This window comes from Mytilus trossulus, chromosome 1 (assembly GCF_036588685.1).
Source record: "Mytilus trossulus isolate FHL-02 chromosome 1, PNRI_Mtr1.1.1.hap1, whole genome shotgun sequence".
Lineage (NCBI taxonomy): Eukaryota > Metazoa > Mollusca > Bivalvia > Mytilida > Mytilidae > Mytilus > Mytilus trossulus.
This window is the reverse complement of record NC_086373.1, coordinates 24,200,645-24,221,577: the sequence shown is the minus strand read 5'-3', so window position 1 is coordinate 24,221,577 and position 20,933 is coordinate 24,200,645. Positions and strand designations below refer to the sequence as shown.

Genomic DNA, 20,933 nt, shown 5'->3' with positions numbered 1-20,933 from the left:
ATTGGAGCAAAATTGACCATGGAAAAAATATTACACTGCCAAGATTAGAGAGAACATGCCAGTTTTGTTCAATGAACTCGGTTGAAGACGAAGAACATTTTTTATTTAAATGTACCCTTTATAATAAGGAAAGAAAAACCTTTCTGGATGAACTCTTTGAAAAATACCCATATCTATCCCAAATATCTGATAGTAATCTGCTGATTTGGTTTATGTCAAACGATAGCCTTCATTTTAACTCTAAATTATGTGAATTGCTATCCTCATTTTACACATTGAGAAACTAAATATTTGCTTAACTGAAACTTATAAAACTTATTTATAGTCTTCACCAGTTCATTGTAACATTATATACTTGAATTGTTCTTTTCTGGGCAGTAAGAGTTATTCTTCGTTCCATATATATACACTGTAGGCAACTGACTCTCCTCATAAAAAAATACATTTGTATTGGTATTTTTATATGTATTCTATTTTTTTCATTTACATGTTGTACTGTTAAATCAATCATCCTTAATCAGAACGATAGTTGTATGTGTGAGTGTATGCAAGTGGGAGAGAAAGGCTTTTTATTTTTACTTTGTGATTAAATGCTTGTTATGAGCCCTATGATTAGGAAATAAAATATCTTTATCTTATCTTTATCTTAAAATTGAAAGCTAACTTGTTATAACCGTTATTTATTTTTCCTGTACTATGTTAATAATTGACTTTGTGGCTGGATATAATGCTTCCTTTTGGTTTTAACACCTCAAGAAGCATAGGATAGGAATAGTAATTCTCTTGTTTTTTTGTCCTCATTACCCAACTGATAAGTCAAGACCCTTTTTAACTGTTTTTGACAGTTGTAACACCACTGTCCAAGATAACGTATGAGTTGAGCATTTACAACCCTGTTAAAAATAGACTTGATCTAATTGGCATTCACATCTAATATCCTTGTACAATTATCATTGTTTTTGTTGTATCTATGCTGGCTCTGCCATGCATGAACTATACCAGTTATGTAAGCTATGCAAGTATTCTCAAGATAAAGTTATAATGTTAAGTGACCCCTGACCTTGACACCATGAAGGCTTCTCTGCTATGATAGATTTACCAGGCAAATAATACCTGTATAGACTGTTGATCATTAAAAATCCATTCACTCCATAAATGGTTCTTTTTAGCTGTTTGAACACCCAGCAATCTAGACCATTTGAATTAAGGGTCTCTGTCTTTGGGAGTCTCCTTTAGTAGTTTTGTTATAAAGAAATGACAAAACCCCCAATAAGTTATTCACCAACGTTAGCCGGTTTATTGTATCACTTAAACAGTGTATATAAATCTTATATAACAATCAATGTACATAATAAACAATTGATATTTACACATCTCTTAAGTACAAAAATCTTCAATTAACTATACAGTTATGACAAAAAAATATTAAATTAACTATACAGTTATGACAAAAAAATGTTAAATTAACTTTACAATAATGACAAAATGTTCTATTTATTAACATGACATGACATGCATACTTTTCTATCTACCAAATGAGTAATGTGTTTATCACAAACATGTTCTCTCAAACAAAATAGTGTGATTTCATTTTGGATTTTGAACTTGAACTCAGTTTTGAACATTTGGATTGTCTGTTTTCTACATCTATTATGGGACCTATGTATCATGAACATTAGGCTCTTGCCTTATAAAGCCACTCACCCCTATGCCAAATTAACCAATCATTGATCAAATCAAACATTATGATATAATCTGCACCGGAAGCAAGAGGATCAAGTTATAATAAGTATCTGTAAGATGTGCCAATACCAAAACTTGAATAAAGGTTTTTTTTTCGAGGATTTTACAAAACACTGTTTATCTTTATCTGCACAATCCAACTTATTTCGATTTGGGAAGGAATATACAAGTATACTTATTTTTCCTTTCCCCTAAACAATGAACAGGCTATAAAATTTGTATAAAAATGTGAAAAAGGAATGAAAGTTGTGACAAGGAATGAATCAATCAAGAATGTTTTTCAACTTCTTATGAGACAAGTTATTGAAAGACGTTTGTGCTGAAATTTTGAGCACAGTTGTCAGATAAACTACGGGGTACATTGAACTTCTATAAGTACATGCTCAAAAGAGACAATAATATTAAATTTTTAATTAGATGTTGATTTATAGGATTCCTAACTGGTATATTTTATGTTTATTTGTTCATATATTTGAAAGCTGCTAGTCAATTATGACAAAAGCTAAATGGTCTTTCTCTGGATTATAAACTGTGACAACATGTTTAAGGGTGATCACACCTGATGCAGTGCAAAAGGAACATTTTTGTTTTCTTATCATTTAGAAAAAAAATAATGTTGCCTGCAACTTGTCTAAAATCATTTGTGAAACAGATTCTTGCATAGTGTGTGATATATTTCTCAAACTTTAAAAACTACACTTGCATTCATTCAAAAATATGTATATAAGGAACGAAGTACTCTATTATAAAGCATTTAGCACATTTCCCTTGAAGAGCCTCATGCATGCTATGAAAATGTAATTACTCCCTTACTCTCTTATTCTTTACAACTTACAATATATGAATTAAATCATAACTTTTTTCTTAAATAACATAACAGCATCTGAGAAGAGTTGTGTTCAATAAATGATAGTAAGAATTTTAAAAAAGACAGCTTTTCCTCATAATGGAAATCAGCTTTAAAATGGAATGAAGCAACACCAAAAAGCATCAATTTTAGACGAAAAAAACAAACACCAAGCCTAAAAATTAAAGGTTTTATCAAATTTAAGCCTAGTGTTTAAAAATATTAAACATATATCATCTGAACTCAACCATTTTCAGTAGTACAGAGAATTTGTAAAGCTTCATTTCAGTGAAGCAAAACAAGAACCTCAGCTTTGTAAAGGAGTCTTACTTATCTTTTGAAAAACAAGTTCTTGCTTCTAGGCAGTATACCATTTAGAATTAAATATAATGAACATCATGCAAATATTCAAAATCTCCAACTCCAACTTTTTAATTTACGACAATCTCTATCTGTTGTCATTTTAGTGCAGTGAATGACATCTGATATGAACAGTATAAGAAAAGAAAAAAAGCTATAGAATGGATGGAAAATATCATGTTTCTAGGATTGTGCAAAATATGACATTATACCTTTTTCCAAAGTTACAGAAGTTGCCAATAAACATTATTGGAAGACATTTCTTTTTTCCAAGTTTAAACTGCACATTTGAAAACAGACAAATCCTCAAAATAACAAATCTGCTTTACATGTAAATATTCAAAGCAATAAATAAATATATTAAGAACAAATACAATTTACATATAACTTTCTGCAAATAATACAAAATCTAACATACAAACATTTGTAAATTGTTGACAGTTAGGAAATATAAGTATGTCTATTAAAAATATCAAGTTCCTGTATTGTATATAACACAATAAACAAGAGAGCCCTCCCTTTATTAATATCGGTAAAAAAAAAAACCAAAAACAAGAATTTTGTTTTGTTAATTATTACATACATGTATATGTGTAATCTATTTTAACATGTGTGTTTGTCTGTCATTCCTGTGATATGCCTTCTGCCTTAGGTAGCACTCCACAGTTAGGTGTGTAGTTTCGCATTTTGGCCCCTGTGGATTTTTTTAATATGAGAGCTAGTGTGCAATAAAATTCATTTTTAGATAGCTGAGTATTAAAATAGCCTTTGTATTGGGTTTATATGAACATCAAGGTTATGTAATGTATGTAATATAGGCTGTTTTCTGTATGACAGTCCGTATTTGCATGTCCATACCATACATTGGTCAGGCAATTATTGTAATGTTTTTTTCCAACTTTTTATCGCACGAACTTTGTGATTGGATTTTACGAAAAAATGAGGCGAAAGACACCCATTTTTTATTTGATCATTAGGAAGATTTAAGGAAACAGTTTCTAAAAAGGTATCACTCAAAGGCATTGAAATTCTAGTTTGATCCAAATTTTGGGGGGGATATATGACATGTTCACCCCCCGTTTTGCAATATTTATGGTAAATAAAAGCTGAATGTTGCCATGGATACACATAAAAGGAATTAATTTTCACCCTTTTAACTTTAGAAAATTGAATCTATGGAGGATACTGATTACATACATATGTACATGTACAACACAAACAGTTAGGTTAATGTATTAGAAATCCAGGAATAGGAGATGATAAAACATTTTGGAGCTCATTTTTAATTTTATTTTCTAACTGTGGAGTGCTACCTTACTGACATCAAAACACAAATTCGGTGTTGCTAGAATTAAGTTTTGCTATTTGAATTGGAAGTATATAAAAATTTAAATTAACAGTTCCGAGTAGGTCAAAGCAGTATTGGTCCCTCTGATATGAAATTAATGAAGAAGGAAGAATAAAATACAATAATAAATATACAAAAATGTTTACGACTGCATACTTTACAAATCCAGTTTATATCATATATAAATCTTCCTTTAATATTACGTTTTTCTTTATACACTAAAGTTGAACTTAACATATGAATTGGCAATTTTAATAATTTATATGTACAAATATATTATAAGCTTAACAAAAAAATATCAACAGCATCTTGTGAAGGCTAAGGCCTAAGTAACATGCAGCCTACTCATAATATATCACAGAACTTCTTTTTTTTAGTGACTATTACAATTTTTTATCACCGAGGTAGATTTTAGCCACTGCCTGTCAGAACAGGACTCGATTTGCATTCATTTTTATTAAACTGTTAGCATGCACAATGCTGTTTATTATTTTTCTACTACACTGTACCATAATAATTGACAATAAATACCAGTAACATTCATAATATCAACATTAGGGATCCCTGTCTGTTAATTATAACATTTAAGTACACTAATTGTTTTATTTTCTTTCGCCCTTCTACCAGAGATAATGTGGTCAGAGATAAGTGTTGGGTTTTGTGTTTAAACTATAACCCTGCTGTATATAAATTTAATGATTTGTTTTGTATGCTGACATCTAATATAATAAGGATAATAAAGCATTAAACATAGGCTAATAAAAAAGTCGGCTTTCATTATCTCCAAACGGTATCTCAATATTTGCATAATCTCAAAGTAAAATCCCTGTCATACTTGATAAATTTCACGTATATTTAGTATTGATATCTCAAATAATATCTGTCCATCTGATCATATTGGAAATACCAATGAATTGACTGTATTTAACAAGTTGTATAATCCACAAGTTATCAAATTGTAGACATGAATTTAAAATTAATTTCTATCACCTAACCTCTGTTTTATATAATGTTTTTTTTAATAAATGTTCTCCTACCAAATTTTGACTTTTTGATAAAAGTTTTCAGATTTTACTGAAAGACTTTAAAATGATGATTATAAAAGTTCAACAGTGATCAAAACTGACTAGATAAATGTCTTTGGTATGCACATGTATGTTTCACACTTCATCGTGTTGAAAAGTCAAGGTCTAATACCAGCATTTCTAACTCTGTTTAGTTAATCTTGGTTGATTGAAGTTTTGAGGACAACAATTAACCCTTACATGTCAAAGTCTGAAGTAGGAAATTTAAAAGCTCAAAATTATCTTAATTGCTACAAAAATGGTAAGACAAACTTGAGAACTTAGACAGTATTGTAAATTTATGTGAATATGAATAATAAAATCCACAATGTTGCATTTCTATCATTTTTGAAAAATTTAATGTAAATGTTGGCAGCACAATTATTTGCTGACACTAGTAAATGGTATTTTTTTTTATGTAAAAGTGGATGGTATAAAATTATGTCCAAAGTCAAGAGATCACTTCAATGAGATTCAATATGTTTATGTTACAAGTGGGTGGAAATATTTTTTAACAATTCTGTGTCAGAATGAAAACTTCGTGAATTGCATTCATACAAATATCATCCATCAAAAATATGTATAAATGATTTATAAAGTTTGTGAACTAATATCATTACTATCTTTTTAAGGATAATTTTGTAAATAGTTAATGAAATTCAAATATGTGCAAGATAATTCAAACTTTTTAATCTTTTAGAGATTTTGTTTGGAGGAGATAAATAAAATGATTGCCAGTCAACATTAAAGGCATTTTCATCAGTAAGATATATACATGTTACTGACTTTTTACAACCTTATCAAAGAACAACCTAAAATTATATACACCCTCCCCTTCAGTATCCTTATTTTCCTTGTTTTAAGCAAAAACAATTACATGCATTTTTTAAGAATCTATTGATGTTTGTGTGAGTGGATTGGGTCTAGTTTACACGTATTGGATATTCATTTGTTTTGTAATGAATTGGTTCAGCTAAAATATAAACAAACTCAAGAGAAATTGTGTTTGCTCTTGAAAAATTATAACTGTGATTTTACTTTTTTTTGTTGGTTAATATTAATTCTGGGGATTTGGAAAGATTCTAAATGGCACATTCTTGTTCAAATAATCTCCTTTAAACAATACAAGTATACAATTTCTATATATAGCAGATACACATGTTACATCTTTTCAACACAATGATAATTCTTTCAAATTCTAAATTATAATATTTCAGATTTATCAAAGTTAAATACCATCTAAGTTCCTGTTTTTAATATAAAAATCCAAACTCAAATATATTTATTTAATACAAATTTTTAGAATGTGCAAATACTTCGTCTTTAACACAACTTATCATATGCTTATGGGAATGCTTGGTTATAAGTAGAACAAGAGCTATTCAATTAAAATGAAAGTAGGATTGTAATGAGAGATATCCAAAATTATGAAGTATCCTCATATCTTTCTTTAAATAATTTGCATACATCAACTGGACATATAACAAAGATGACCCAGAAATATGTTGCTAAAAAAATCTTCTCCCAGCCAACTTCTCCCATATATTCATTTTAATGAAACAGCCTTAATACATATCAATTTTCTTAGACAGATATAAATGACAAATAAGTACAGCACATTTCATTAGGTCGAAAAATATCACAGTTAATAATTTAATAATTACGACTTTATATAAATATGTATGACAATGCCATTGCAAGAAAATAAGAACATATTTATCCTAATTAAGCAAAAAACACTTTTCACAATTAAGCTCTATACTTCACCAAGTAACTTAAAAAAAAAAATTGTTTCAAGAACTGTGAAGTTAAATCTATTTTCTCACTCTCTTCATCAAATTTTCAAAACCCATTAAATTCCGGTTAAATTCTAAAAAATAGTCCAAGTTATATCACCCTTGAAATAGTCTGTCAAATGAGTTATTTTATATATGAAATTTGGATGGGAGTTATTCCTACTTCCACTCAACTATAATCTTGTAGAAACCAAAAGAAGGAAAGTTTTGAACACATGAGCTATGAATAATGAAATGTGTATTTAAAACTCTAATTTCTTGCTAAATGAAAATGCGTCTGTCATAGAATGAGACAGATTATACTTAAGTCATCCTTATACATGCTGTTGATTTTGCATAAAATACAATAATACAAAAGACAGCCAGAGCAATATGCATCCTAACATCAATAACATGCACTCTAAAAATGAGTTTTAGTTTGGCAAGAGAGAAAGAGTATATCTTGTTTTCATTATAATTAATTTATAGATTGCAATTTAGTCACATGGCACAAGCTAAGTTTATGTGGTTTAAATATGTAAAGGATTTTATATAACTTTCCATAAATTCACTGATTTATATTTTTTCTTAAATTATATAAATGAAGTTGATATGACATTAATAGAATGTGTACTATACACATGTACAATGCAAACACAAAACACAAAAATACAGTTTCTGTACATTTTACACCTTGTTCAAGACAAATCTAAATATTAGATCAATATTGAAAATTATCACAAATAATATGATGTCATGTCATTGAGCATGTTGTCATACAGAGTTTCCCACGTCTATTAATGTCTTATTCCAACCCTCCCAAGATATGTGCAATAAATAAATAAGTAATACAAATTCATTTGTTATGACAATGATGGAGAGTTAGACACTTGATGTTGTTGGATGTTGTCATGTTGCTGGGAATCGTTGGTACTAGTAATGTAAAATGTCTGTGTCGAATGCTGCTGACCCGGTACACGTAGGCCGGTCAGTGGGAATGTCAAGGACACTGGCTGCATGGACAGTTCCCCTGTAGCACCAGACTTGGCAATATTTAATGGCTTAAGAGCAAGCTGTGTGGTGAAGATCTGTCCCCCACAGACCTGCTGACTGTTTGATGAGGCTATGACAGCATTAGTGAGAATGCCATGCTGAGGGTGGATTGACTTGGGTTTATGATGCACCACACCTTGTGGTCGTGGGTTGGATTTGTCTGAAATTAGAAAACAATCAAATGTTATTACTAAAAGCAAAGAAAAGTAGATTTCAAACAATAAGCCTTTTTATATGTATATATGTCAGATTAACTTTTCAGATTACACATTGGTACATTTCCCAAATTCTTAACCCAAGTATGCACACTAAAGTTGTATGATAACTTATTTAGTTAAATTTTTCATATAAAGTTAACATTGTGTAAAAGGGTTTTTTAAAATCATTATCTTGTATCAAACATACAAAAAGATAAAAACAAGTGAAAATGTGAGCTACTGCTCACTGATGATACCCCCGTCGTAATGGATAATATTTATAGTGTATGAATTTGCAAGTGTTCAGTAAACAGGAAGTTGTGTAGTGATTAATCTGAAAACGCATCACACGATATAGCTGACCTATATAAACCCTGAAACCAAATTTCAGAAATCCTTGTACTATAATAGTTCCTGAGAAAAATGGGACGAAAATCTTCAACTTGACAATCATGTGTAAAATCATACAAGTGTTCAGTAAACAGGAAGTTGTCGAGTGATGAATCTGAAAATGCATCACACAGTATAGCTGACTTATATAAACCCTGAAACCAAATTTCAGAAATCCTTGAATTGTAGTTCCTGAGAAAAATGCGACAAAAAATATTCATGGGACGGTCTGACTGACAAATGGATGGATGGATGGATGAAAGGACAGACAGAGGTAAAACAGTATACCCTCTTTTTTCAAAGCAGGGGTATAAAAATTTGACAAATACATGATATATGCTATTCAAGTTCTTTAGCAATAGTTCTCTGTAGTCATAGTATTTATTTCAGCTCTTTTGATTCTTTGATTCTGCATTTCTTCAACATATGAATTTAGAATATTCTCTTTCATGTCTTCAGCCTTTCTTCACCAATGAATTTTGAATACATATTCTCTATCATGTCTAAAAACAGTTTCCAACTTTTTTTTTGGGGGGGGGGGGGGGGATTTTAAAATGGTTACAAAACCTAGATATTTTCAGCTGTTTTAAAAAAAAAATTTAAAAGGTAAAAATATGCTCTGATGTGGAGTACATGTATATACTGTAAATATGGTTATGTAGCATCCTACACTATCCAGTATTAATAATTCAAACAATTCCAAGCTTGTCATTGAAAACCAGAGTAAGCTGGCAAATTTTTTTAATCAAGCATAACACATTTTTAACAGGAAAGGAGTTTAGGAGTCAATGTTGCTTACCTGTAGATGATAAAACACCATTTGGGACCGATGTTAATGTTACATGATTGCTAACAGCTCCCTGAAATAAAATTCATCTCTTGTTTAGTTCATTCAATCAGGTTTGAAAAAGAAAGACAATGTGTGACTATATATCACTCAGCACCAATGTATTTCTTTACCAGTATTATTTATATCTTTTAAATTTACAATTTCTTATATATATTCTTCATGATCTTAGTTATATTATTACACAGAACTAAAACTTGTATTACAAATGTTTATTCCAAATTATTGATTGGATCAAATCTGTTACATATTTTGACAGGGTAACTTTAAAGCTGTTACAACAACTGATGTGTTACAAACAATTATTGCTGAAGAAATCCTGCTAGTTCCATACTGTGGGTTCTTTAATCTTATTCAGTTATCCAGTGTGCACCAAATTTCTTATGTTATTTCTTCATAGACAGAAAAAATATTAGTCATTCCTTAAATAAAATTTGTAAATCCAAAGTATGAATTTGATCTTTTACATACATGTATTTTGTTACATTTAAAAAAAAAAGCCAAGAATGTTAGCTACTTAGAAGAATACTTACCGGTTTCAGTGTATGTGAAGCTAACATTGGTGTGGTCTGAGGTTGTGAGACATTGCTTGCTATAGAAACTACTGAACTGTTCGACATAGGTGCAAATGTAACTGGGGCCAGAACTGTTGATCCTGGAACACCACCACCATCTACAAAGAACTGAGTCACTGGTATTAAATTACTCTTTTGCAAATTTTTGAATTGCTCAAGGTTCATAATCTTGTTTTTATTGACAATGTTGTGTTGTTGCAACATTTTATCGTCAATAGTCTGCGGGGCGGCAGTGAGATTAAGATATTGACCATTCACTATTGATCCGTCTAATCCTGTGAGGACAAGTCCGATATCCTTAAACAACTGATTGTTCTTTGGTTGTTTGGAATTGTTCAAATGACTTAGAGTTGTACTTGAAAGATTCACATTGGGTATTGCAATTAATGGGGTGTTTGTCTGACTATTGATAGTGATATTCCCCATAAAAGTGGGAGCACTAACTGTGTGCATCGTTGAATTAGAGGATACAGATTGAACACTGTTTGGTAGTGATGCTGCAGAAGTTAATATCCCACTGCTGCTGCGTTTACGTTTGGCACTATTTCCAATGGCATTTATAATAGCACTATTAGTTGCATGTCCAGGGCTTCTTGAACCAGAGTTATCCTTCTGTTTATTATGTTTACTTCCACTGGATGACCGTGACTTGTGTTTAGCACTAGAATTGTCTGTAGTATTTAATACTGTATTAAAATGCTGCACTTGTGGGAACCCAGAAGCATCAATAGGTAATGTTGTTTGAAAATCATAAGGATCCTTGGCATTCATAGAACCCTGAGTATCCTTTGGTAGATTTGATTCAACACATCTTTTCCTGTAACATAAATTATTTAACTGTTAGACAAAATACAAACATTTCCTATAAATCTCCTATAATTAAAATTATACATTGCTAATGATGAGCATAAATATTTTGTTCATGTAGCAAATTTTTAATAAATTCCTTTCATATTTTGACTGTTTAGTACTGGAAACATTTATCAGGTCTACAAAATGAAAAAATAAACAGCTGCGCCATGAGCGCATGATACGCGCGACGTCTTATGTGGAAGTTATATGCAATAATCATAAATAGTTTCTGAGAAAGTTTTAAGCAATAACCATATATAGTTTTTTAGACATGGAGGGAAAAACCCCACCCTGGTTTTTTTTTACAAAAAACTAAATATCAATAAAATTTTGAATCAAAACCAAAAAGTATAAAGATCTTTAGATTAAAATAACAAAGAAGTGTGTAAAGTTTTAAGCAATAATCCTAAATTATTTTTGAGATACAGCGCAACATGTAAAAAAAAACCTCCCCTGTTTAACAAAATACTCAATAACTCAAAAATAAAAAATTTTGAATCATCACCAAAAAGTATACAGATCTTTAGATCAATATATCAAAGAAGTGTGTAAAGTTTTAAGCAATAATCATAAATTGTTATAGAGATACGACACAACATGTAAAAAAAAACCTCCACCTTTTTTACAAAATACTCAATCACTCAATAATGAAATTTTGAATCATCACCAAAAAGTATACAGATCTTAAGATTAATATAACAAAGACATGTGATAAGTTTGTAGCAATAATCATAAATCGATTTTGAGATATGGCGCAACATGTAAAAAAAACTCCCCCTTTTTTACAAAATACTCAATAACTCAAAAATGAAATTTTGAATCATCACCAAAAAGTATACAGATATTAAGATTAATATAACTAAGAAGTGTTTAAAGTTTTAAGCTTTAATCAAGAATCGTTTTTGAGATACAGTGTGACATGTGAAAAAAACCACACCCCTGTTTTAGTTACAAAGTGCCGTAAATCAAAAAGTTTAAATCTAATGTTCACCAAAAAGTATACAGATCATTTGACCATCATAAGAAACAACTATATTAAGTTTCATGAAATTTGGATAAGTCGTTCTAAAGTTACGGTGCGACATGTTTACGCCGGACAGACGGACAGACAGACAGACAGACGGACTGACACCGGACATGTGTATACCATAATACGTCCCGTCAAAATTTTGACGAGCGTATAAAAATAATGGATTAAAAATAACTTTTGAATAATTCTCTTTTTATTTTTTAATATCTGTTTTAAAGTTGACTCTGCAAGCTAAGATCATTGTTTCTTTAACTTTACTCATTAGATTAAAAAATAACAGGTGAATGGGTTCATGGGACACAGATGATACCCCTGCTTGTCTATCATATAGAGTTATAAAGGGACATAACTGAAAAAACAGTAATAAAGAGGCTACCCAATTTTGTACTTGATCCGAGTTTGGTGGTAATAATAATTGTTTAAAGGTTTCACAACATTTGGTTCAGGCAAACTCAAGTTAGAGAATGAAAATAAAAAATTCAGCAATTTACCATCTGTAAAGGGGCAAAATCTAGAACAATAAAAGTAGCACCCCAAAATTAAAACTTGATCTGTATTTTGTGGAAATATGTATTGTGTATAAGTTTCATAACATTAGGGCTAGTAAATATATTCAAATCAAGGACATTGAATCATTATTGTGTGCTATGTTTGTTACTTACTTGGAAGGAGGAGGATTGAGATGTTTCTCCAGAGCACTAAGGAATGCAACACGGAACATGTCTGTCCTTCTACTGAATGAGTAACACCTTTTCCCTCCATTATTACTATGAGATCTAGCACCAAATGTACACATCTAAACATAAATAGAACATATTGAAAGAAGTTGATGAAGAATGTATCGTTTGGCTTTAAGCACTGGAATGTAATTACAGTAAATTTTAGAAATTATTGCATGCATTTATTATTTCGATTTTTTTTTAAATGGACAAAAAAGCAAGATTAATTATTGCGATGTTTGACAGGAGAATCAGCATACAGATATATGAATGTAAGTTCTTATTATTGTGTATTTACAGTATGCAAATTCATCATTATTCATTGAATACTAAACCTAAGCTTATATGTGGAAGATGAAAAATAAAATTCCTTCTGTGTTGAAAAGACAATTGTGTAAAACTCTTTATAACTTAACAATGGTATTGTATACTCACAGCAGCAGGTCTTGGATGATAGGGTAGATACATACTCTCCTGAGCATCATCTTCCTCTACTCTGTCAGGGAAATCTGGAGGTTTCAAATCATCTCGTGGACTGGGAGTGGAAAATGAATGTAAACTAGACAAACTTGATCTGAAAATGAATTGTACATCCTGCATTAACCTGTATTAATAACCTTAGTTTTACAGTAACTATTATATTATTAATATATTGTATTTAGAAAACAGTTCCGTCTTCAAGCTGTTATGCTCTAATGGAGATATGAAATGCCAGGTATTACACTGTTTAGCAATTAAGAGACACTGAGGCAATAAACCAGGAAGATAATGTCCTTCATACCATATTTTCATTTTCAGATTGTAATTAGTTTATTGTTAGATGACACTGTTGTAAAGCCATATGATAGGAGAAATAGTGTAAAACTCCCTCTCTTCATAAGAATGAGTTTAAGATCAGATTTGCATTGTCATCTTGAAATAAAAATTAAGAAAAAAAAATTCACATGAAAAGATTGAAACCATTATAAAACATGTACAAGGCAGAAAGATAATTTCATCAAAAGGGAAACAAACATTATGGTACTGTAAAATTATCTTCAAAATTTCTTTTGAAATAAGAAAGGAATTAAACTAGTTATCTTGTTTGAATTGTTCTACATTTGTGATTTCATGCCTTTAATAGCTGACTATGTGACATGGGCTGTGCTCATTGTTGAAGGCCATATGGTGACCTATAGCTGTTAATTTCTATGTCATTTGGTGCCATGTGAAGAATTGTCTCATTGGCAATCATACCAAATCTTCTTTTTGTAAGTGGTATTTTTGTTATCAAAATAATGTATAAAAGCAAACTCACAAAAAGTACCAGATCTTAATAGGTTATTGAAGGACCATAATACTACTTACCTATGAGAATGTAGACTGTTTGGTTTAACTGGCTTGAAAATGGCAATATGTGAGTCCATGTGACCAGAAGTATTTTCCTTTTCTACCTTAATCTGATTGTGTTTAATGGGTAAATCTGGGACTGTTGGGGTTCCAGCTTGCATTGCTGTTGGTACAGGCAGACCTAAAGCAGCAGCTTGTTTCATTTCTTCTTTCTGTTTCAGCAACAGCTCTTTAGCAGCTCTATGCTCCTTTAGTAAGTCATCAAAAGGTTTTCTTCTTCCAGCTACTTGTCTTCTCTTAGAAATAGCATGAGTCTGAAAGCAAAAGTGTCAATATAGAATTAAATGCTGTTTTTTTTTATTTTATACAAAATGAAGCATGTATCATTCACATTTTGCTAATACATGCTTCTTGCTAAAAAATACTATTACATGCATTTTTTAAGTATGAATTTTTAACATGTATAAACAGAGTTCAATTATCATATCTATATGAAGCCTGAACTCAGATATTGAGTGTCTGTGTTTGTTTGTTTTTTACCTTTTAATAAGGTAATCTAAATAATCGTTTGCAAACAATTTTTTTAGGGATACCTAAGGTGTGAAATTAAATTAAATAATGTAAATGAATGCAGATTTTATCTGGAATAATGTTCAATACATCTTCCCCATTGTCTTCATTTTTTTTATTACAACTAACATAACTGCTCATGTATTGTTTAAAAATAAACCTATTGTGGGAATCTGTTGGTGTTTTTGTCAGGGTATTTCAATTCTTGGAAGGTGAACTGTCTCATTGAAAAAAATATAGCAGCTGCCTTTTCTGTGGAATTCATTCAATAGGAACCTTAAATTTCAGCATGAAAACTATTCAAGTTTATTACTTGGTTTTGAAAAGCAAGCCATGTTTTCAGACCTGTCAAATATCATGAGTTATGTACCTTGCAAGTGAGTGACCTTGTACAGGGTTTACTATCTTCTCCATTCACACCACAGTGTTTATTGGGATCATATTCTCGATCTACAAAAATAAACAAATAAACTTTCATAAATATGTTTATGTTATTCAACTGGACTGAGCCTAACTTTCAAATCACTAAACAAGATGCTTTGGAAACTTTAGAACAAGTTATGTAAATATAAGGATCTTTGCAAGTAACATTTTTGAATAAATATGGTAATTTCAAGCAAGATGGTAAATTCAAATATAAATTACAAATTAATTGTTTTGGGTGTTTCTACTTGTTTGTATTAGCAAAATTATAGCTATCAAATGTAAGAACAGTGTGTTCCTTTGGTTTTTTAGGTTTTTTTTCTGAGCGTGTCATTGATGGATACCCTGTTTTTTTTCTATTTGTATTTTTTTTTTTTTTTTACTTGATACACAAACATGATGGACATGAGTATCCCCATAACAACAGATAACAAATCATATGACTATGTACCTTTACATGGTATACATTTATCAGACTTGATAGTTGACCGTGGGTACTTTTTCTTGCTGCTGCCACTTGTACTTCCAATACTGGTATTACTGATAGTAGCACTACTGTTTAAACTATGACCACTATAACTGTTTAAACTTGTACTACTATAACTATTAAGACTTGTATTACTAAAACTATTAAGACTAGTAACACTGTGACTGTTCATGTTGATCGGCTTTCTATCACTTAATAAGTGACTTTTCAAACTTGAGTTTTCAACAGGCATTTTAGTCCTATTGCCAACATTTGTAGTACTAATACTAGGTAATTTTGTATCACTTAAGCTAGACAAGTTCTGTCCCTTCAAAAGGGCAGCCCTCTGAAAATTGTTTTTCAAGCAAGTATCACTAACACTATAAAGACTAGATGAATATCCCTCATCAGAACTTCGATCTTCTATTTTCACTGGATTTAGATCTAAATCTTTGACCAGTTCTCTTTCATAGTCATGATCATCATCATCTGCCTCCAAGTTCTGAAGATTCTTTATATCAAGATCAGTTTTACATGGCTTAGCAAAGCTCATATTACTGAAATTGATTGTCGCTGACACTTGAGGTGCCATATGAGTAGTTGTCATGGTAGTCGTAACACAGGTGGTTGTGGCCGTTGTCAATGTAGGTGTTGCTATAGAAACAGAGGGAGTCGTATTCGTTAAGAACAATACATGTGTAGTTGACTTAGGAGGAGATATTGGTCTTGAAGTGAAAGTTGACTTGAAATTTGGAGGCACAGTTTTTGTTTTCGTTGTGACAGTCGTTATTGCAGTTAATAGTGGGGGATTTAGATTTTCAGACTTGATTTTAACAGATAACTCTGCTTTGAGAGGAGGTGGAGTTGGTGTTTTTCTCATTTTTTGTTCACTAACTGAATCCCCATTAGTTAATGGTGATACAGCTTTAGCCACCTGAGATGGTGTCACTTTCTTAACATCCATTTTGTTCACATTCATTCTTTCTACTTTTACTACTGGCATTGTATGATTGCGTTTGCTCTTTTCTGGTCCTTTGAGTCTTGCATTAAGTTCCGCTCCCAATTTCCTTGCATTACTTATAGATGGAGGTATTTCTTTCATACTGGCTTTGGTTGGAACAGACAATCCTTTTTTCACTGACCCAGACTTTGCTGGTGAAGCCTTTAGTGAGCAATTTGGTTGTAAAGTCTTTGCTTTTGTCAGTCCTGGCATTGCACTTGATTCACAATGTCTGTTTCCTGAAAAATTAAATATAACACTTAAAATCATTACTAAATGTTAAAACAGATGCATCAAGCATCACATTGTAAACAAAAGAAATTTGCAAACTTGCCAAGGCCCATTATAATTAATGTGCCTATTAATGCACTGTACAAAGGAAGTAAATTCTAAGTTATAGTTAGTGGAACATATTTTGCAGATCTAGCATTTGAATACACTAAAAAACTGTAATATATAGAAAAGCACTTTAAGGAAAAAGTAAAAACAAGTACAAGGTACAAACCATACAAATTTTGCGGTGCTGGCCTTTGATGGGTTCGTAAAGAGAATAAATTACCATTTAAAAGTAGAATAAAATGGGGAATGTGTTCAAAAGCGAAATTATGCCCCCACCAGCATTAAACGTTATAAACTAAAAGGGACATAACTCATGACATGTATGTGACACTACCCAAATTTGACCTTGATCTGTATTTTTGAGTTAATAGGCAGTGTGTATAAGTTTTAGAAGATTTGATTGAGGCAAACTAAAATTAGAGAAGGAAAACTAAAAATTCAGCATTTTTTTCGATTTGAAGGCCTTACTCTAGAATTGTTGAAATTTAAAGTGACCCCAACAAAATTGATCTGTGTTTTGTGCTAATAAGCATTGTGTAAAAAATTCATAACATTTGGTTGAGACAATAAAGTTAAAGAACAGAAACGAAAAATTCCAGCAAATTTCCATTTGTAAAGGGGCATAACTCTTGAATGGTGACAGTGACGCTACCAAATTTTCAAGCTTTATCTGTGTTTTGTGGTAATAACCATTGTGTGTAAGTTTCATAACATTTGGTTGAGGCAAACTAAAGGTAGAGAATGAAAACTCATTTTGGGATGTTCCAACGAACATACAGACGACAAGGGTAAAACTTACATTGTAATGCCCCCTCTGCTATGACAGTTGCATAAAAATTCAAATCTTCTGGCTTTCAATATCAAAGTTTATAGGAATGAACAATTCTTGATTTACAATATGAACCCTCTTGAAGTCTAGTACTAAATTTTGTATTTTTTTTCATTACATACATCCTTTCATATTTGTTTTTCATTCATTTTTTTACATTACAGGCCGTTAGTTTCTCGTTTGAATTATTTTACATTGCCTTATCAGGGCCTTTTATAGCTGACTATACTTATGGGCTTTGCTCATTGTTGAAGGCGGTACGGTGACCTATAGTTGTTAATATCTGTGTCATTTTGGTCTTTTGTGGATATTGGTCTCATTGGCAATCATACCACATCTTCTTTTCATATCCTTAACACTTTTTTCAGTTGAAAAATTCTTAGTCAAACCTAGAGTTGCCAGGTAACATCTGTAATGAGCCAATGTATTTTCTGACAGAATTTTCATATTGGTTTATTGGCATCATAGACCAATGGCATATGTGCTTCAAATTCATAACTAGTGAATTGGTCTTTTAATCACTGAATAAAGTACATGTACTTCATTTGTACTTGTTAATCAACCACTTTTACCAAGGAGTTCAAGTTCAAACAAACCTTACCAGACATTAACATGAATGTGTCCATAGAACATGGATGCCCCACCTGCACTATCATTTTCTATTTTCAGTGGACCATGAAATTGGTTTCAAATCTCCAATTTGACAATAAAATTAAAAAGTTTGTAGTCTCATAGGGAACATGTGTACTAAGTTTTAAATTTATCAAAAACCACCTTGACCAAAAACTTTATCCTGAAGCGGGACAGACCAACAAACAAAACAACAGACCAAAAAAACATTATGCCCATAAAGGGGGCATAAAAAAATAATGCCAAGGGCAATGGACATATGACAGACAGAGCATTTGGAACAAAAGGAATCTGTATACAAATGAAGAAAATTTCAGGTCTGCTTCCTTCTTAAATATATAGCTTTATAAGAATTAAGATAGTTTCTGAATTGTTACAAAGGAACAGTTTCTATAACTTGCATACTGAGAATTTTATATCAGGCATTGAAAACAAACCGATCTGCAGATTTTTGTTTAAAATGTTTATGCATTTTGTACATACATGTAAGTTGAATTAAGATTTTGACCACAATGTTTTATGTTTTTTTTTTTATCTACATGCTCTGGTTAAGGTGAATAAGCATGTCAAGTTAATGCCTGAACTCTCTAAATTTGGAAATCACAAAGATTTATTCGTGATTTACTGGTTATTTTGCTTGATGCTTTGAATTACTGTAAATTCAGAAATTATTGCGTGCATTTATTATTGCGATTTTGTCATTTTACACTTGAATGCGATTTTAATTTTTACAATTTTGAGAAAAATCAGTTAAGACATTACAAAATGTGAGTTTTAATTATTGCTTTTACAACTCAGTCGCATTATTCGCAATAATAAAAACCTGGCAATAATTTCTGAATTTACAGTATCTAAATGACATGTATTGTGATATTGGTCTTGAAAGGCTCAAAGGTTAACCAGTCAATCAACTTTGAATAACCAACTGACATGATGGTGATCTTTACTTACGTAGATGTATGTTAAGCGCTTGTGGCTTTAATACTTTATTACACTTCTCGCACTGGACAAGAAAAAACTCATCTTGAGAAGGACACACTCCAAACAATGCACTATCTGTAAAAAAGAAAACAAAATAATGTTACTTTATAACTTTATACAAAGCACTGGACAGGATAAAAATAGTTTAGCAGTTTACATACTCCATTAACCAAACAATGAGATTTCTGTTAGAATGAAAAAGAACAAGATAGTACATTAACCAAACAATGCACTCTGTGCAAATAAAATGAATTATACAAATTTCTATATATAACTTTGTACAATAACTACAAAAAATAAAAAATAGTCTCAACTGGTTATTAATTTTCAGTAAATGATCCACAAGACAAATTTTCAAAATAAAATATCTTTTTCTTCCTCGTTACCAACCATATTTTAGACATCAACCCTAAAACATTCTAATGTCTTACCAAATTTTATATCAGGAAATAAAGAGTTTTGAATTGTAAGTCAACTACAATAATAATCACTGTTAACTTAATGAGATATTTAAAGGATAATAATAAAGCAAAAGATTGACAATAAAAATGAATTTGCAGATATATATTTAAATTGGAGACCAGTTTAGATTAAACAGGTTAGTTTTCTGAAATTATGCTGATAATGAAACAAACCAAAAAAAGAAAAAAGAGTCCATTGATTTAAAAGTGAATAAATTTGGTTGTGTTCTTTTCTTATTAAATTAATTCTGTATACTAGATCCATTGTTCTTGCCGTATTAATAAATGACACAATGAGGTATGTGTGATGTTTGATTACCAGAAATTGCTGCTTTAGCTTTTGAAAGGTCTAGTAAGCTCAACATCTACATGGCATTGCAGAGCCAAAGGTATAGAAATCAATGGTGAATATCTTATTAAGTAACAATAAGGATAACATGGTCATGAACACAGAACAGGCTCCAAAAATAAAGAGTCAAAACCATTTTGTCATGTTGATTAATTATCTTATGCTAGTTTGTATCCAATGTGAAGTGAACATTTAAAACAAGCTTGGATATATTTTTTGTTTGTTATTCTCTTTTAAAAAAAAAATGGTATTGAACTAACTTCATGTAAAAGATTTATATTCGAATCTTCCATGTCAAACTTCACGTTCCAATCAATGTGTATAAAGTAAGTTTAACTTATCTTTTGTTAACAATGCTATTACCTTCAACATTCAGTTTCATACTATCACTGTCGTCAGTAGATTTAGATTCAGAGCTTTCACCACCTGAATCTGAAAATATATAAGAATTAATTTTGACATTTGTCAGGGAAATTTTGAAAGTAAAAATGACACTGGTTATGGAAAAGTTTTGAACATTTAGAAATTTGTAATAGCTTTTGGACAATACATGGATCATCCAAACGATGATGTTCTATTCTCACCACTATATGGTGGGGAAGGCACAGTATTGGCCCATTCGGACCATGGTTGACCCGCAAAATGCGATGGACTACTGTCCAGGGTCGCCATTTTGCAGTTTTTCTTGTTGCTTTCTGCCAGTCCGACTATCACCGATGTTTTGTGACGTCAAAGATCGGGAAACTCCGTCGTTGG

General features: G+C 31.0%; 1 protein-coding gene across 1 annotated transcript; it reads right to left on the bottom strand.

Moving 5' to 3' along the window:
- Positions 1–1,270: 1,270 nt before the first annotated feature.
- LOC134719593 (ataxin-7-like) lies at positions 1,271–20,910 on the bottom strand. The gene is made up of 12 exons (XM_063582588.1): positions 20,762–20,910; positions 20,541–20,609; positions 19,338–19,442; positions 15,574–16,827; positions 15,070–15,149; positions 14,148–14,443; positions 13,236–13,374; positions 12,744–12,877; positions 10,158–11,016; positions 9,577–9,637; positions 4,264–8,350; positions 1,271–3,597 (listed from the first exon to the last, which is right to left on the bottom strand). Exons 1-11 carry the CDS (start codon positions 20,847–20,849, stop codon positions 8,001–8,003), a joined length of 3,435 nt encoding a protein of 1,144 aa, XP_063438658.1. The 5' UTR covers positions 20,850–20,910; the 3' UTR covers positions 1,271–3,597; positions 4,264–8,000.
- Between the last annotated feature and the right edge of the window lie 23 nt (positions 20,911–20,933).

Coding starts and splice junctions, on each gene's coding strand:
- LOC134719593 (XM_063582588.1), bottom strand. CDS start 20,849: ATGGCGACCCTGGACAGTAGTCCATCGCATTTTGCGGGTCAACCATGG. Junction 20,610..20,761: donor GCCTTCCCCACCATATAGTG/GTGAGAATAGAA, acceptor ATATATTTTCAG/ATTCAGGTGGTGAAAGCTCT. Junction 9,638..10,157: donor CTTCACATACACTGAAACCG/GTAAGTATTCTT, acceptor ATTTTATTTCAG/GGAGCTGTTAGCAATCATGT.